Source organism: Varroa destructor, unplaced genomic scaffold (genome assembly GCF_002443255.2).
Source record: "Varroa destructor unplaced genomic scaffold, Vdes_3.0 BEIS01000003.1, whole genome shotgun sequence".
NCBI lineage: Eukaryota > Metazoa > Arthropoda > Arachnida > Mesostigmata > Varroidae > Varroa > Varroa destructor.
Genome location: NW_019211456.1, coordinates 57,899,532 through 57,918,669, shown reverse-complemented (window position 1 = coordinate 57,918,669; position 19,138 = coordinate 57,899,532). Strand labels below are relative to the sequence as shown.

The window sequence follows — 19,138 nt, the reverse complement described above, 5'->3', positions numbered from 1 at the left end:
AAGACTATTTTTATAATAGTAATATGAGTAAGGTATATAATAATGCTCACACTGGTTGCACGTAACCTCGTAATGAACCTGTTCTAGGAGCGTTAAAAATCTGCTGTGATCAAATTCCTACCTTAAGGGGGAAGTCAGGAGGATTTCTGACTTACTTTGAATCTAGTCTATTAAGCATCCCATTGATACGTCTTATTAGAGAACGTGCCAACCAGTTGTTATTTTAAAGACAAAGTACACGTTATTCGCAATCCAATTACAAGACAAGCCAGTATTTATTTACCAATGTTCTAGAAAATCCATATACAGCTTTATGTACAAAGATGAAACTTGGGAGTATATATATATATATATATATATATATATATATATATATATATATAAAGGCAGTATGTTTACCCATATAATAATAGAATTGTGTCAAAGAAATGTCGATGCCAACATGTCCCATATCCTGCGCTACAGATAACCAACCTTGCTCTGCTCAAGTACAACTTTGTTATTTATAACATTGTTGCCTTTGATACCTTTTACAAAGAAAAAAGATAAGCAAGGAAGAATCGGCATACCGGTAAAACAATAGTTAGTATTAGATTCGCTCTGTTTTTTTTTTGTAATATTTACATATTACACTATCAGTCATTTGAACCCTTTCAAAGTGTAGAACAAAGGTATGCCATGACAGTTTTCAATGTGTTTCAGCTTTTTCTTGTTGAAAGCGGTCATTGGTTGGTGACTATCCGTAGGCCAGGCACAATTTAAGTCATACAGCGTCTGCTATAATGCGGCACTGTTGCTGCTTTCTTTTTGAATTTAGTAATCTCTCTGGTAAAATTGTCCTGCCATCAGGTTAAGTAAAAATCTCCCTTCTAACCAAGGTTTTTAGGCTGAAATTCTGTAGCTGTAGCGTAATTATCATAGTAACATATGCACATCTGTAATTTTTACTAGTTGAATCGTAACGAAGAGTATTGATTGAGTGCATAATTATTTATCACTACTGATACAAAGGAAAAATTAAACAACCGATAATTAATATTAGGTTCACTTAATTTATTAATACTGCGAAAAAGAATATTAGCTAATATATGTTAGCCACTCGTTTTTCTCGAAATTACACCCTACCCAAACTGACAACATGAGGCTCCCCTCTTATTTACCAAAAGTATCTGTTATATCTGATTAACGTCGCTGCATGAATAGTCAGCAAAAATTGCCCGAAGCCACTAGATGAGCAATAAGTAAATTTTGACAGCCTGTCTTCTAAATAATAACCTTCTTCTTGATTTAATATATGTGAAAATTAGCTAACTGAGAAATTTGCAAATTGTGTATGAGTCGCTGCGGACGTTCCACTACCTGGAGCCGCTGCTTGGCCCGTGGGCATCTGTGGTTGTCCACTATGTTGGGCGTCATGCAGTTGCTGAACAACTTGCTGTACCATCAGTTGACCTCCTGATTGGACGCTGCCTGTTTGTACACCTGGCACTGGTGAAACTAGTGTGCCAGGGCTCATAATTTGAATCATCTGAGCGCCCAGCTGTAAAGGCACATGTGCCACTAAATGTTGGGCTGCAGCTTGACCCCCACTAGTTACTACTGCTACTTGCAACTGTGTAGGACCCGCATGACCGGTGGACACCTGCGGCAGTTGAACCTGTGTTGAACCTGTTGAACAAGTCACCAGCTGTGCTCCAGTTGAGTCATGTGCATGTCCTGTTTCTGCTGCTGTTGAAGCTATTAGTGTTGTTGACTGAAGGTGTGGCAATGGGACCTGCATGACGACATGTTTGGTACCACTCATGCAGCTGTGCTTACGTCGCTCGGCGTTCCGCTTGAAGGCGACCCCGCATTGTTCGCAAAGGAATGGTTTTTCATTTGTGTGCGTCTTTCGATGCTCGACGAGAGTTGACTTGACTTTGAACGCTTTATCACATAGCTCGCACTTATGAGGACGTTCGTCGCTATGGGTTTTCATATGACGTCTCAGAACACTCCGAAGCTTAAAGCCGACGCCGCACACCTCGCAGACAAAAGCTTTCCGTGTTGAATGTATAAGCGCCTTATGATCATTAAGGATGTGCTTCATTTTAAAACCCTTACCACACTCGTCACAAATGAACTGTTCATCCGAGTGGGCAATCTTCTTATGCAGCACCAGTCGAGGTTTGATAGGAAAGCCGGCGTTGCAGATATCGCAGAACCATTCCTTTTTACCTGCATGCAGCTTCATGTGATTTCGGAAAGTATGATTAGAGCCAAAATAGCGATTGCATGTTTGACAGTATTGCGTATCACGGCGTTCGTGCACTTTCACGTGAGAGTCAAGGTGAACCTTTGTTAGACAGCCTCTACCGCAGATATCGCACGTAAACGGTTTTTCAGCGGAATGAACAAAAAGATGCGTGCGGAGTTTATCTTCGTCTTTGAACGAGCGTGTGCAATGTGGATGTGGGCACTTATGTTCGGCACCCAAATGCATGGCATTCTTGTGATTCCACAATGAGATCTTGAACGCGAATCGTTTGTCGCACGCATCACAAGCGATCATCTTGTCCGCATGAACATTCTTCACGTGCAGGACGAGTTGGCGCCGTTTCTCCGCAACGTATTCGCAGTGGTCGCAGTTGTTATCTAGCTTACGCTCAACTTTAACTAAGAAAGGAACTCCGGATTTTTTCCTAACTTTGTTTCCTACTTGAGTTGATACTTCATTTGAAATCGCCTCATCTTCTAATTCCTCGTCATTAGGTGGCGGCTGGGGGAAATCCGCATCTCTATCATCGTCGTAGCTTTCCTCGTCTTCCTCTCCATTGTCTTCATTGTTACCATCTACCAGATGAAGAGGGATCATTTCTGGTTGGGCCTGTGCTTTCCGAGCTACTCGTGCTCTGCGACCATTTTCTTTCGTTTTGCTTGCATCGGTCCCATTTGTTGAGTTGAACTCGGGAAGCATAGCAGCAGAGGTAACTAAAACGGACTGGAATTCTTCTACCTGAAATGGAATGCGTTTTTCTTGTTCGCTTTCTAGCTTCACAATTTCACGGTTCGTCACAGGCTTCTGTTTTGTGCTCTTCTCTCGCCACACACATTCCGTGGCCTTCTTCGGAGCTTTGTCGCTAATTACCTGATCATCCAGAACCACCTTGGGGTGTCGCCGTTTTGTAGATCGCCTGGCTGATTTGATCTCCTCAAGAATTTCCTCTATTGCTTCTGAAAACAACAACAGCAAGAACAACAACAACATCAGCAAAAGTAAGGCAAAGTTGTATCTTAAGCACAGATATATAGACACTTAACTTGATTCGTGGGCTTTTTTTTCATACAGTTTTTTACGCTATTTTCCTATAGATTTCCTTACACTCCTAGATGCTCAATTTTAGTTTGTTAGAGGCTTTAGTCGTATATTTACCATTACTAGGTTTACCGTCTGCCACAGCAACTTCCTGGATGATCGCGTCTGCCTGCATACGATTAGCCCAATCGTCAGATTTGCTCTCTTGAGGGTTTTTTCGACGCCGCTTTGCTCGACTGACCGTTGCGGTCCTCAACGCATTATTATCAGTTCGCGTCGTCGTTCTTCGACTCCGCTTCATCTCAATGAGATGGTGTTGCTCAATGAACAACTTTCCAAATAGGGCCTCCCCGGAACGATGAGGAATGCGATGTCCATCCGCGAGGTTGGCAGACTTACCAAGGTATGTTAGTACCTTGACTCGTCGATCACGAATCACGCGTTCGTTAAACATGACAAGCTGGCATAGAATGCTCCCCACAATCTTCTTAATGCGCTCCGGACTGTATGCTTTACAATTCTCCAGCAGATCGCCTAATTCGAGTACCGGGATGGAAACCTTACGCAGTAGCTTCTGATAAACTGCGAGGAGAGCATCTATGGCAAGCAACTGAGTAGCGGCGTCTTCTCTTATATTCTCAAACGTCTTTAACCTTAGTTTTATGAGGTCTTTTAACTCATCATCAATTTCACTCGTTACAATTACATCTTTTAAAGGTTCGGCGACTTCACTTTCTGCGGCAATCTCTTGCCGTAGCCTGGCGTCGTTTATGTAAATGCTACAAAAAGTTTTCATTGAACTTTCAGATTCGACCTCATTCGATGGAGCTACTTCAACCTCCATGAATGACTCACCAGGCAAGCGATCCTCGACTTTTATTGTTACTACCTGAAACAAAGAGAAGACACTCAATTTGAGCAGTATTTAACTTCAGGCTAGTCTTCATTATTCGGTTTTAAATATTGGGCTCTGCACTAATTTTTACAATGCATAGTATTTTTAAAACTTCTTTTTACCTCGCTTGGGTTATCTCTGACAACCACTTGGCTGAGCCCGCTTAGGTCTTCGCTTGTACTTCCTTCTAATTGTTGACTCTGTGACACATGTTCCTCATTTCCTACGGTACCATTTACCACATCCGCAATAACTGACTGCCCCTTCTATATAAAGGGCAATTAAATTTAAAGATCTATGGTTATTGATAAGCTGGGAGCAATCAGATCGCTATGAACTAACGATCCATATACTTCTAAGTGTTTGATTATTTAGGTTATGAAATCCTATGAATTACTTCATTTTCATAACATTCTGTATTTTTTTGCGATTGAAATTTCTAATCACTGACGAAACTAAGAAATTTGTGAAATACGACAAACAATGTACATTAAACTCCCAAGATAAGGCGACTCTTCTTGCGAAATCACGATATGTGATCCAAGTTAGAAGAATACATTCCACAGTGAAAACTGAAAAAAGGCCCAACTCAATATTTAACGTACCTAATAAACACATAATGTAGTAAAGTTGTGAAAGCTACTTTAATTTGGACATTAGACAAGCAAAGCTCAAATACATCAACTACCAAATGCAAAGACAAATCGCATATAAGAGTTAATTTTTAACAGAAATATATTTGATAATTTCAAATTATCGTGTAGAAAGTGAACTGTCGTGTCAACTTGTGAACATACCTCGCCTCTGATGGGTCTGCTTTTTTCAGGTTTCATAGCTCTGTGAGATGGCCCCTTGATGGATGACGGCCGTTCCTGCAAAGGGCTAGTTGATAAAAGTTCTCCTTGTGGCTGTTGACGGTTAATTGTCGGATCAAGGATCATCTGTAATGGTGGTATGGCGTCCTCCAGTTGATTTGAGGTCGGAGAACACTCCGGAACATCGGTTGGTAGCTGCGACTGCGAATGAACTTGACGTGATGAATGCTGAGACGCGCGTTCTAGAAGCGGGTTAATTTGTTGAATGGAATGAATCACCTGATGACTTTCTTCTCGTTGTTCTTGGTTCTCATCTAGGTCAGGTTCCTCTTGATGCAGTACTCTTACCGCCACTGGTTGTAGTTGCGCAGAGGGCTGATGCTGCTGCGGCTGTTGCTGTTGTGTTGAGTGCAATGCCTGCTGATGTTCCACAAGAACCAACATATTCTGTACTTCAACCTGAGCCACCGGGTCGTAGCCACTCGTGGACGAAGGCTGAGATTCTGAACTGAGGACAACGGGATCCTCATGGCTTCGAATACTGGTCTGTGCAAGTACACCGCTTTCGAGTTCAGATTTCACCTAAATGGAGAGTCACGACGAGTAAACAAACCGTTAGAAAATGATGAAATCAAGTGTCTAAACGAATCCCAGGTATGTTCAACTTTCGGGAGTGTCCTACAGTTAGGAAACACAGGGAACACGGATTATATGATTCGCCATCTACCACCCGCGTGAGGTACACATATTTATATAATATTCGTTAGCTCCACAAACCGTAACCTAGTATAGTTTATTCGAACTTTTTGGGAAATCTGAGCTGGAAGGTCTAAATATTTGTTTGCGTGACAGAAGAGTAAAACCGTTTCAGATTTTTCTTCAGACTCAGCATAGACCTACTTACGTTAAAAGGAAGTCGATCATAATTCTTTTCAATTTTTAATAAAACACCAACAGAGTTTTTCGTTTCTGTTTTGTATTGATAAGTGAGTATTTTGGTTTTTTGGATCATGTATTTTGACGTAGGGAATAAATTTTTCATCCCAATAGAGAAACGCTTGCTATTGTAAAAATAGCCTAATAGCATGCTTCTATGTTTCGATCATTTAATCGTACTTCGACAGTTTGTAGTTACTTGTTTTGTTAGTCGATTCCTTAGTTACCTGTCGAATATCACTGAGCACCTCATCGTTGTCTCTTTGATCATACACAGATTCAAAGTTTGCCGGCGGCAAGACGACACCATGATACAGAGCGTTGGGGTTAAGATCTGTTAAAGATCCGGTAGCTTCCTCAAATACCGCTCTAGCATCAGATGCAATATCCCCAGGTCCTTCAGAATCCTTTGAGGCATCCATATATTTACAACGTAAAGCTGAAATTTTGAAAAAATGTCATATTGATATTTGCGTTTATTCTAGCTTTATATATATCAATAGTTCTCTAGGGCATATTAGGTAATGATTTTCAGTCAGTCAAACAACTCAATATTTAGATGTGTTAGAATACTTCAAAGTTTGAGCCAACACATAAAAACGTATATAATAGGCTAAATAAACGTCTAAAATGTTATAACCATGTAAATCAAATAACCTATAATAGGCCTACAGTTACCGTAAAATTAAACTTTCTATCTTACATTTTCAGGTTACACTTTGCAACTTTAATTAAAAATCCATAGGCATAGCCAGAAGCGGTAATAATACCACTTCGTAAATTTCAAAATACAACACAAAAAAGTGACTCGCTGATAGATCGACACATTTGATACATCGATGTTTAGTGTATTGTATAAGTAGTCTGTGTACTCACTTAATATACGACATTTGTAAGTGCAGCGAAATACCTAACTAGAACTTCTAATATATTTGTGCGCTTTACCAAACAACTTAGAAAACGACGATCTTTCTTAATGATTTTATTCGTTAACTACCATTATTATTAGTAGTTGAAGAGCAGCTTCCGCTTTTGACGGGTATACAGAATTTGCTTAACGTTGTCAGTGAGAAAGAATTAGGCCTTCTCGGTTTTTTTTCTTTAACATATGCGTTTCCCGATTGCATAAGGTTCTCCTTGGCATCCGCCGAAGGCCATATTTGGCACACGCACTGAACAAATTAAGTAGTTTTAAGATCATGCTCAAACATTGTGTGCGCATCCGTGAACCCAAACTCGATTTGCCCAGCAATTAAGAGGTCACGATGCATTATATGTCCAGCTTTGAAAGCAATAATTTGAGCTTCGGCAATTTATTTTGAATTGCACTGAGCGGTGCCACATGTACATTACAATTTCGAACGGCTTTTAGTCACACGAAGAGACCATTTGCAGCGTCAGCCCTTCATCATAAATTTTTACCAGTTCTTTCGTAAAATGTGTATAATAAAAATGGAGCCATAAAAATTTGTAGACGCGTTCTCACTCTGTAGAAGAGTGTGACATCTTCACTTTGTCTAGTGTATTAGGATTTAGCAACAGCACTACAATTGGCCTAAGAGAAATAGGGAAACAACCAGCTGTTCTCGTGGCAAGTGCTGCAAATTTGACGTGCTATGTCGATACGTTGATCTATGAAGCCCCCAAATAGTATAACCATTTGGCCTAAATCAAAAGCAGACGTATCCTTGTGCTGTAACGGGTCCACTGTCGTCGACCATATGCGCTAAAGGAACACTGGTAAACAGTGCCTTTTCACGATCAAAAAAATATAGAAAAACGTAAAATTAGTTTTCTAATAAATGTGCTTCCTAAGTATGTAATCATAGACTGATTATCTGTTGCATGGCAACTTTGTTTATGCGACAAAACTCAGCTACTCTATCGATGTTTTCCAAAACGTGTGATCTGCGCGAGGAACTCCCCCATAATAAAGAAGTTGCCATATACTTTTAGAGATAATAGCAAGGATAGCAACTCGAAGTAGGATTTCGTATATTACGTATTTATAACGAAAAGACATTTTGCCCTTTTCAAAGTGCCCTACCGGTCAGGACATGTGAATAGAACCAGAGCTTCCTAACTTCTTCAGTCAGGAACCTCTGGTTCAAACTTTGAAACCACACTTCAGTGGCAAACACCTAAGTAGTTACCTAACACCAGCAAATTCCCTTCATCTAAATAATTGACGATGCTTAGTTTCGTAATCTGTGGCACGTTTTCGGCTATATCATTATTGACTAAAATCATGCTTTCTGGACGATATCCGATAAGTGAACCCTTGCTTATGTAATGAATATTCTAAGTTTAAACAACGCGCGGTCATTTAAATTTTATTTTTGGCGATACGCAGCGTTGGCTCTGGCCGCCTAAGTTGATACATGCTTCATATTAGTCACCTTCACACACAATATTTGAACCGAAAGATCTTCTCACCTTTTTTTGGCTGTGAAAAGATCAATAATCACTCCTTATAATACATCTGAAACAAAAACACTATTAATTGCCACAAATAGTTTGACATCTGCAAACAAATCTTCCAAACAATATCAAAGACTACGTTTTCCATACTGACATTCCTTTGCGAACTGTATTATCTTAAAGCAATTGTTCTACTACAATCGAAAAGTAAAAATACCGCTAGCCGAAAAATAGTGACGTTTAATCTCCATTTTAAACGTTGTTTTAATTAAAACTGTTACTTAGTTAGCTAGATGTTATTTCAGCAGAATCCACAACACTAGTTTGAGCAGTAGAAAAACTTGCGCGTAAAAAGCTCCGCACCTGTAAATTGGCTTTCATTTTATTACATTGCCGTAGCTACCCATACATGATTAAGACACATATATTCATTTCGTTCGACATTTCCTTCTCAGATATTAAATTGCGCGATAATCAGTCCTTTCTATGCAATCGTCTATTTAACTTCTAATTGAACCCATACAATTTTGATTATCGTCAAAGTGGCACTGGACGCGAAAAGTTCTGATTGATTTAGTAAATGTTTGTACCAAACTGCGGATAAAACTGGCAAGATTTCTCAAATTTAATCTGAAAAAGATATCCCTTTCCCACTCGATACATAAATCTAAACGAAATTCCTCTTTGAACTACCTAATATCATTGAATATCGCGCACCGTCTTCTATGATACTTCTCATACTTTCGTCAAAAAGACGGTCGTGTATACAAAAAATCATATTCAAGGGCGGGCATAATGTTCATCTAGCGGCCTTCAAATGGTCAAAGTAAAAACGTGAAGTACAAAAGAATATGCGACGGAACTATTCTCGGTCAGGGTAAAGTCAAAGAACCTTGCGTCTTTCTGAAACGGTTCTTACCAGCTGACGCTTCGTGGACTGATCATTGAAGGAAAATTTCGGCGAAAAAATCAAGCCGCTACAAGACTGAACAATTTTACAGGTTTACCTACTGTCACATTCAATATGCAGTGCACGTTATCCTCCTTATCTTAGCAAGCTAAAAGAAGCACAGGTTGCTACAAACAAGTGAGGTTTCACACGGGCTCGGAACCCGAACTAAACGAACATCTTCCAGATAAAGCCAAGCCATCATTACAGAGCCCATATAGCAGACGAATGCGTGTATCATTCATAGAAGGTTCGCTCCACAAGGCGTGGGTTGAATAAAATATGTTAAACTTTATGTCACATGTATATTATGTGAATATGTTAGATTAAATACACGATTCCTCAGTATCCTGCGAGGGGTAAGTTATTCAATTGCACTATTCGATAATTTTTTTTGGATCGTGCGTGGGGACCAACTCTGGGCATGTCTGTAATCACCAAATGTATAATGGGGTTGGTTAGCCTTTTCTGAATTTTTTAAAATTATTCCCTGCAAAAAAAAGACACGCACTTATTTTTTCGGCTGGAATTACCATAAAGTGTTTATTTTTATAAAAAAATGCTCAGTTTTATACATCAGAACCGTATCTATGACTTTCATACTTTGGCAGAAGTGTGGCATTGGCGTTGAATAAAGAAAGACTTTTACACCGAAAATACGCATTTCCACGCGCGTAAACAAAGGCTCTAGTGAATATAACTCAAAAAGCAAAAATGCTCCCCGTAGTTTTCTTTTCACGGCCAGTCAATTTTGAAACGCAAATGAGGCACGGCCAGTTCCAAAATGGTGCAAAAATATATGTATATATTGTAATGTGAAAAACCGTTGAGCTACCAGGTCCAATGTGTAATCCAGCGTCGAAAAAAATGCATACGACACATTTGCGTTTTTCGAATTAGCATTATTTGATAATTTAGATCGGTTCAGTTCGAGAAACTACTAGGCTAATAGTCAATGCCCAGAGTCAGTTCTATCAATAGTTCCTAATATGTTGAGATACTACAAACTATTGACTGTCGATTTTGTTCACTTTAAGAAGCATGGCAATTAGTTAATACAAGGTAATGCTTGTCATCAATAATACATAACACACAATGGCTATTAATTATAGTTTTGATCTGTACGGTACACGACAGACATGTACCTAGAAAAGCATTTTTTGACTTTTAACTTTTAAAAAAGTATAATCAACTTTCAGGCTCACCTTGTTGAATTACGTGATTTCCCAATTTAGTGCTACTAGAAAGGTAAAGATATGTATGATAAATCTTTCGGCCCATTAGGCTATATATTAACGGTTTTGCTAAGAGCGCTATCATTAGCTTAAAAATTTCCCCCATTCAATTTCAAAGACACGTCTCTCTAAGTATCTGATCGCGATTATGGTTTCATTGTACCAAGCATTGTATACGCTCTACCAAAAAGTTTATTAGCAGTCTGCCATAATCAGACCCGGTTTAACCGTATGTCTGAGGATTCGTCGGGAACTCAAATATATCAGAAACACGAACCACTAGAACATTTGGTCGATGTAGCTGTGTTACAACTAATCTTATGTTCTTACTCTACTATTACTTACTCTACTACTTACTTACAAAAACGTCTAAATTTTGTCGGACAGTATCGCCGTTGCGGTAACGAAGATGATATTAGTCCAAGAATGTATATAAAATAATCGGACTTGATGGTATATAAGAATTGAACTTTCGCATGCAATCAAACGTTCAATAAATCGTAATACATACATATTACTGCAATAGAAGAGATTGGACAACTTCAGCTAGTTCCGAAAGAAAAAAGTAAGAGCAAATCTTGGTGATCTAGAGATTTTGAACACGCATCGGATCGGTGCGTGATAGGTAACTATAAGGTGCTCGAAGTATATAGTATATAGTCTTCCAACTGCGGAATGCCTATTCACGGAGGAAAGCCGCAAACTTTCGTCAACCAAACCAATTACAAAATGTATACTATATTTGTTTCTCCCTTTGTCTTCGGACAGGCTTTGCATCTAACCCAAAAATCGTTTGCATTCTCGTGTTAAACAAACAAGCGTACTTAAAAGGCCAGAAATCACTTTAACTTGGCACTAAGAGCAGCACTGAGATCAGAACGCACAGAAAATGGAGAAACAAAATAATATTTGTAATTAATCTTAATTACCGTACTTGATCATAGCCTTCCATATTTTTTTTACAGAATTGGAACTTCCATATTTATGAGCTCCTTATTGCAAAAGCTTGCAAGTGAAGCTCCTGAGTCTCATAATGTTTGTATTGTGTCAAGGGAACCCTAAAACTTAAAATGATGACACTACATCGCAATAAGCCTCTTGGTATTTGATGTGATTGTCCGAAAGTCTCGCTAAAAGATAGAAAATTAAGTTACTTTGAAAAGTTCAAGGGTCTAGCTCTATGTAGGGACCTTAGCAAGGCAACGGAACAACAGATCAGGGAGCTTTAAAAATTCAGCGCAGGAATTATACAAAGTGTAACCTATAATCTGAGAACCAGACGTTTATACCTTTCAATTATCATATTTTAAACAGAACACGCTTAGGTAATATAATTTTTAACACGCATTGTTGTATACATTATACGATAAGTATGATTAAACGAAAAATAAACTCATACCTATTATTATGTAAAACCTTCTATGCATGTGGAGAGAGTAAGCCGACAATACCTTCTTCGCAGAACCTCTACGGCTCTAGCATTCTCATGATGGAGATTACCCATCACCACTTTCTAGAGTTTACGAAAACTTGTAGAACAAATGGTTATGTATTACTCGTATTACCTCAAAGGACGTAACATTGGAGATTTCGTTTTATTTGTTTCATTGTTCAGTATGGTTTCCATCTCATTCTACCATAGATATATACAATTATGCATATATATACATATGTATAAAGTATGCTTGTTTATACACATATCGCCTTCAGTAAATTGTGAGATAGAATTGCATACACATTGAGTAAAATGTCTCTGATCTCAGCGGGACCCGGCGGGATAATTTAATATTTCTCAATAAATCTTAGTCAAGGTTGGCACTACGACATACGATTTCAGCATACTGTATATAGCTTCTACCATAGGTAGATACATGTACGTATATACACTTCGGAAGCGCCCAAAATATCGGCTACATTTTTGATATTAGTAATAATAACAATAATCGCCTATAAGCATTCAAATTTAGTTTCAGTCGATTATTTCTCCTATAAATTTACTGAATTGTTAAATTGAATATGACTTTTAAAAGCCCTCGTTCTGCAATGTATCGCTAATCGGTTTCTAATAGACCATCATTTTCCTAAGCCACAAAAAATGTACAGCCACTTATCGGCCGATTTCTTTCTTTTTTAAGTAGTTGAACATTATTACCTAATATAATGATTTAATGTTTACGTTCACAAATTGGCGTTTCATTAATAGAAAGCAGGAGGGATTCACATTTGCATCCGTTTACTTCGCCTTCACTGTTGAATAGTTGTTCTTGGATCATCATTTTCTTTATACAGAGGACTTTATATATTAAAGTAACATTTAAGTTCTTCACACAGCAAGTACATGCGACAGTACATGGTCGGATCGCTGGCAATGGCATCCACAAATTAATTTAGATAATAAGCCCCAAAAGGTGAGCAATTTCTGGACTTATTTTGTAAGAAAACCAGTAACATCTGTTCACACACAATTGACGGCGAGATTTTCCACCTGTGGCGCCTTTTCTTTGCAGTCTTTTTAATTCACAGAGAAGTTTCCTGCCTGTTGAGGATGCTGCTGCTGTTGATGATTCTGGTGTGTCGTGCCAGCGGCATGTAGGCCTTCATCAAGCAACTGCATAAGCTGAGCTTGAAGCGACGTTCCCGGAGTAGCAGGCGACATAAGCGACGCTGAATGCGGGTGCATCAAGCTACTTAATGGAACTGATCGGTGGCTTGTTACCAGGTGGTGCGAAGCATGGCTTCCGCCACCCACACTAACGTGAGGGCTGACAACTCCTACATGGGAATTGGGTACGTGAGACTCCAGAGCGTGGGGCAGCCCCGCCAAATTCCCTGTCTGATTTGGCCCTCCCATTTGTCCGTGATGGGACTGTGAACTATCCTCGGGAATATGTACCATACGTCCGATGCAATTATGCTTTTTGCGTTCGGCGTTGCGCTTGAAAGACATACCACACTGCTCGCAAAGAAATGGCCGGTCCGTCGAGTGCGTCTTACGATGTACGCCAAGCGTAGATCGATCCTTGAATGCCTTGTCGCATATATCGCAACGGTAGGGTCTCTCGTCACTATGTGTTTTGAGATGGCGAACCAAAACGCTCTTAAGCTTGAAGCCTGCACCGCAAATCTCACATACCCATGCCTTTTCATTTGAATGTCTAAGTGCTTTGTGGTCGTTAAGAATATGTCGCGCTTTGAAAGCCTTTCCACACATATCACAAACGTACTGTTCGCCAGAGTGATGTAAACGCTTATGTTGCGTTAGACGTGCTTTGATCGGGAAGCCGGCATTACATATATCGCAGAAGAAGTCCTTCTGTCCTGTATGCAGCTTCATATGGTTACGATAATTGTGATTAGTGGCGAAATGACGGTCACACATCTGGCAGTACAACTGCTGGCGTTGCTCATGGATGAGTACGTGGGCATCGAGATGTCGTTTGGTAAGACAACCTTTGCCGCAGATCTCACAAGCAAACGGCTTATTTTCTGAATGCATAAATGAATGCATACGAAGCTTTTCCTCAGATCGAAATGATCTTGTACACTGATCGCATTTAAACTTAGCTGTGCCGTGCATGATTACCACATGATTCCACAAGGATACCTTGAAGGCAAACTTTTTGTTGCACTGATCACATTGAATCATCTTGTCAGGATGCTCTTTACGAACGTGCATGATCAGATGTCGGCGATCTGCCTCAAAATCACAGTGTTCGCAATGTGGATCGATTTTGCGTTCAATTGTAGGCCCATCTTTCTTTCGTCGCTTAAATGCGACGACCGCTGCTTCCTCTCCATCGTCGTCGGTCTTACGTCGTCGACGGCGCTTCTTGGGTTTCGGGTCTTCAAACTGCCCAATTGGGTAAGGCTGTAATGGTTGCTGCGGGGGTGGGGGCGGAGGCGGTGGTAAGGTATCCTTGATCTTTTTTTTTCGACCCCGTTTTGCTGGAGGCGCACATGTCTCTTTTGGTACACGTTTCTTACGCTCCTTTTTGACCTTCTTCAATTTTTCTTTTTTGAGTTTTTTTTCCTTCCTCATCCTTTTCTTTGCCTTAACCCCTTCAACTGCGGCATCGGCTAACTGCATTAGGCGCATTGATTCACTCCAAATTTCATCAATTGATTGCTTACCACCTGAAATATAAATTTAAAAAAATGCAATTTTACTGTAGTTATATTTTCCACAAGGGGGAATGCTTACGGGTACGCGTTTCACATGGTCTAGGCTGAGCAGTTGTGCTCTGGATATTTACGTTTTATTTTAATACATCCTTCAAGGTAAAAGCTGTGGTTTGGACAGACTATTTAGGTGAAAACAACTTTCTTTTGTTGTAGCACTCGTAAATAGCTAAAGGTACCAGCAGAATTGCTGCCTCTGCTGATCATCTAATTGAGACGAAATAATAATTGACGAAGTATGATAAAGTATGATATGCTCACTAAGTTCCATACTGCAATCGGGTACGTGAATTTAGACCCATGAAATCTACATCAATAATCATGTGTACGTATATTAATGTTTACCATTAGTAGTGCTAGTTCCATTGCTGACTTTTGCTTTCTTTCGACCCGTAATGTCGGCGTGTTCTTCCGAATCTAGATCGCTGTCTATCTCTTCCTCCTCCTCTGGATCAGCTTCTTCCTCTTCAGAGACCTTCCAATCTTCATCAGAGATCGCTTCTTCCTCATCGTCATCGAGTTCTTCGTCGTACTCTTCATTAAACAGCTGTTGAGGTGCGCCGCCAATTTTGATGCTATTTGCTATTGTTGCCGCTGAGGCTGCCGTAGATGATTTAGGTTTTGAAAGTGGAGCGAGGGCCGGCTGGTAGACTACTCGAGGTGCCGGTTTACGGCGAGGACGACGCTTGGTAAAGCCCATTCCATTAAACCAGCAGAAACGCTTGCCAAAAAGTCCTTCTCCCATGCGACGAGGCAGACGATGTTCATCGGCCATATCATCAGGTCGCTCGAAAAAATTGAGTATGGCCCTTCGTCGGTCATGGAGCATCCGTTCATTGAGCATTAACATAAGACAGAGGATGTTTCCAGCTGTTCGTCTAAGTTCTTCAATATCCTCCGGATTCTCGTCGAGTTGCTGAGCCAATCTCAGCAGTGGTATGGACATTTTCCGAATGTCCGACTGATATGATGCAATTCGCTCATCGCCCGCCATAACATGCATTGCTGTTCGTTTTCGAAGTTCTCCAAATTGTGACTTCATGTAGGTTTGTAGCACTTCACTTACTTCGTCATCCATTTTCGCATTAATGATTACTTCTTTAATTGGGACGCTGTCATCGGCCTCCTCGGAAAACAAAATCCGCTTATCTTCGTTGGTAAATTGCTCTACGAAGTCATCCACTAGGGTTTCTGGTTCTTGTGGGGGTTCCGGTGACGACGGCATTTCATCTATAGGTTCAGCTTCAGGGATTTCAATTTCCGTAACTTCACTCGGTTGACGTACTGTAGAGCGCCTTCTACCTTTCGTCACGCCCACAGGTCGGCTCTGTTTCTCAATTATGTCTATTGTCTCCTTCAATAGAAGTTGGACTTCGCTGCTCACAGGGGTTTTCGGTTCCATTGCGTCAAATGACAATTCATATGATCGAGGCTGCTCATGTTCTGAATGGGGGGATGTGGCGCCCTTCTTTTCGGGTGGTGAAATTTCGTACTCATCTATTATATACTTACTGACCATAATTCTCGTAGGGCCAGTTTCCTGTTCCTGTTGTTGTTGTTGTTGTTGGTGCACGTCATCCTGCACTGGAGGCTGTCCTCCTTGCTGTTCATGTTGTTCAAAAAGCGGAAGCTCACATGAAGACACATGACCAAGGTTTGGACGCGCGTTAATTCCTTGAGAAAATTCGCTAGTGGTCACAATTTTAGGTTTAGGTTCTGGTTTATCATTTAAATTCGTTTGAACTTCCTCGCCAATTTCAACGGGCGATTCTTTGAACTCTTCGGTGCGCTCAACATGAAACTCTTTCTTTTCTTGTATATTACTTTGTAACGGCGTAATTAATGGGGAACCGTTTCCAAGTTCGTTCTCAGATACGGGCGGCAGGGAGATTCTTTCACGAAAGTCTGCTGTTGTTATTTCACCCGTCGGGTCAGAGCTTGTCGATGCAATGTCTCCGTATGTTGGAATATGAAGGGAACCCAATGAACCAATTGTGGTTACTCCGTTATGCGCCGAAAGTGTTTCCAGTGGATCATGTTCGTGTTGATGTTCTGTCAGATCATGATGAGGCATCTTTTCGGGTAGGCGGGGAACATCGTCGTCCTCGATGAGCGGTGGGGCGGGTGTCTGAAGTGGCTGATCCACGTCAGCGATATCAACATGAGACGGGGAGTCCATCGCGCAGCCGTATTAGATTGCTGAAAATCATTAGCACAAACATTGTGCATCCTTATAGGTAATGTGAAATCGTCCGTTCGTGTAATACATACATAAGACTTGTCGCCAGCTAACCTACAAATGATTTTAGAATAGAAAAAAATAGTAAATAAAATGTATGCGCAACGGTTGAGAAAAATGTGTAGTTTTCAAAGGTACTACTCACTCGCACTATCAATTTCAAATCAAATGCCCGATTCTTTTCACTTAGTATATTAGATACGGAAAAGAAGCAAAATCATACAATTTACCATATTTGCGAAGTACAAACATCGAAAAAAAAAATCATTATACTGTACACCGTAATTTGTCTAGTCATTTTACGCATCCGTGTGAGTGAGTTGATCATAGAATTCTTCAGGGAGCCAACCATGGTAGGAATACAGCTGTTATCCTTCGAACGTTTCGATCATGGGCAAAAACACAACTCGACCGAAGAAATAACTATTATTTTCAGGTAACAGTTCGTCAATTTGCAAGAAAGATTGTTTGCATTGCACATGGTTTTCAACAGTACCAGCAGTTTTCTCTTTTAACCGGAATCCAATCAGGTAGCATCTAGCACTATTTTGTTGGTTAGCTGCTTCCTCTGACAATTATGTTTGAAATGTAAGGTTAATTAACAGCGTTTATTACGATCGTGCGAAAGTTTTAGTGAGTCGACAGTAATCTAAAGCAATAATTAAACAAGTGATGGCTTTCAGTGTCGTACTATACTTAACGGTTAATGCGTCCTCAATATAAAATGACATTTGAAGAAATTGTGCTAAACCGCATACGCAACGAACACATGTGCACAATTTTACGATTTTTAAGCTATTGATTTATTTAGTATAGCTATATTAAACGGCATTCGTCTCCCAAAACCCCCGATAATTAGAGCCGCCGCTGGGTAACGCGAACTGCTGAATTCTTGCCAGTGCGGCAACAGCGCACTTCTGAAACTAAACACTTTGCGAAAATTTGTATTGACTATATCGGCATTTGTCGCGCTAATAATTTCCATATGAACCACTTACAAACCACTACTAGCCTCTGTATAACAATAGTGCATTTAACAGGGAACTACTCAGTATAGTCTATAAAAAATGCTTTCCTTTCAACACAGTTTATTGAATATAAACAGTGGCTAGTACGCGATGTTTACAACGACAGCACTTCATGTACAACGACTATATTATAATAACTCGAACTACTCTACGACAATATCCCCCACACCATAACTACTATCATTTACTACCAATGCAGCGCCCTCGCTCCGTTGATGGTCGATGGTGGAACCAGCTTGCGTCGTTAGGTCGCTCCGGGTCTCTTTTTCACAGATCCCGATGCATTTCAACCTGTCAAATGTTGTCAGTGATAGCATGCACAGTTTGTTTGCATGGTGCCAATTGATATGCGTTCCAGCATTAACACGCATCGATAAAAGACACACGTACCTTTTTCGACGCGCACCTGAGCGATGTGTCAAAGAACAGGCTGCTCGTCAGTGTCGTGCACGGTTCTTCACAGCGCACCAAACGCAAACGGCTTATATAAGCGCACTGCAATCGTCGGACCAATCGCGACCCACTGCCAGCCGCCTGGCCCTATATAACTGATAAGTCAGCGCGACATTTTTACTTTATTAGAGGGGTTGTTAGGGTGAGTGGGGCCCATAGAACGCCACTCTGCCCCGAATCGAGTCTTTTGCTTATGCCGAGAACTACACTTCGAACTTATAGCGTCTATCCATAATCTCTATGGCACATAACTGGAGGAGCGAAGCCACGCCAGCGAGAATGCACAGAGCAGCACTAGAAGAGCGTGTCGCTGGCAAACATAGAAGCCTCGACGTGCAGAGCGATAAGAAGCGATAGAGAAATCACTGCGGCTTCTTCTGAAACATGCCGCGATCTCCCAGTATGACACAACTTCTGATCTATCTTAGTCCCTTACCATATACACTGTTTATTAAGTACTAAGGTTGTTTTTTTTTGAATTACAGCCCAATTCAGTTACTAAAGGGCGTATATTTATGAAAGGTCTTTACTGACTGGCCTTCCTGTGTTTCTGCGCGCACCTTGTGTGAGAGCTCTGCGCGGTATGGTCGAGGTGTTGCCGATATGCATACTTAACTAAATGGCTCGAATGTGACGTTCGATATTGACATTAAACTTCGCTGGAAATGGTTGACTTCTTCCTGGTAGAGATGA

At 40.5% G+C, this 19,138-nt stretch overlaps 1 protein-coding gene across 1 annotated transcript; it reads right to left on the bottom strand.

Moving 5' to 3' along the window:
• Positions 1 to 1,032: 1,032 nt before the first annotated feature.
• On the bottom strand, positions 1,033 to 18,743 carry LOC111247371 (uncharacterized). The gene is made up of 8 exons (XM_086983069.1): positions 18,383 to 18,743; positions 15,071 to 16,924; positions 13,061 to 14,680; positions 6,169 to 6,380; positions 4,988 to 5,587; positions 4,313 to 4,456; positions 3,413 to 4,184; positions 1,033 to 3,213 (listed from the first exon to the last, which is right to left on the bottom strand). The coding sequence occupies exons 2-8, from the start codon at positions 16,902 to 16,904 to the stop codon at positions 1,304 to 1,306; spliced, it is 7,092 nt and encodes a 2,363-aa protein (XP_086839195.1). The 5' UTR covers positions 16,905 to 16,924; positions 18,383 to 18,743; the 3' UTR covers positions 1,033 to 1,303.
• Positions 18,744 to 19,138: the final 395 nt, after the last annotated feature.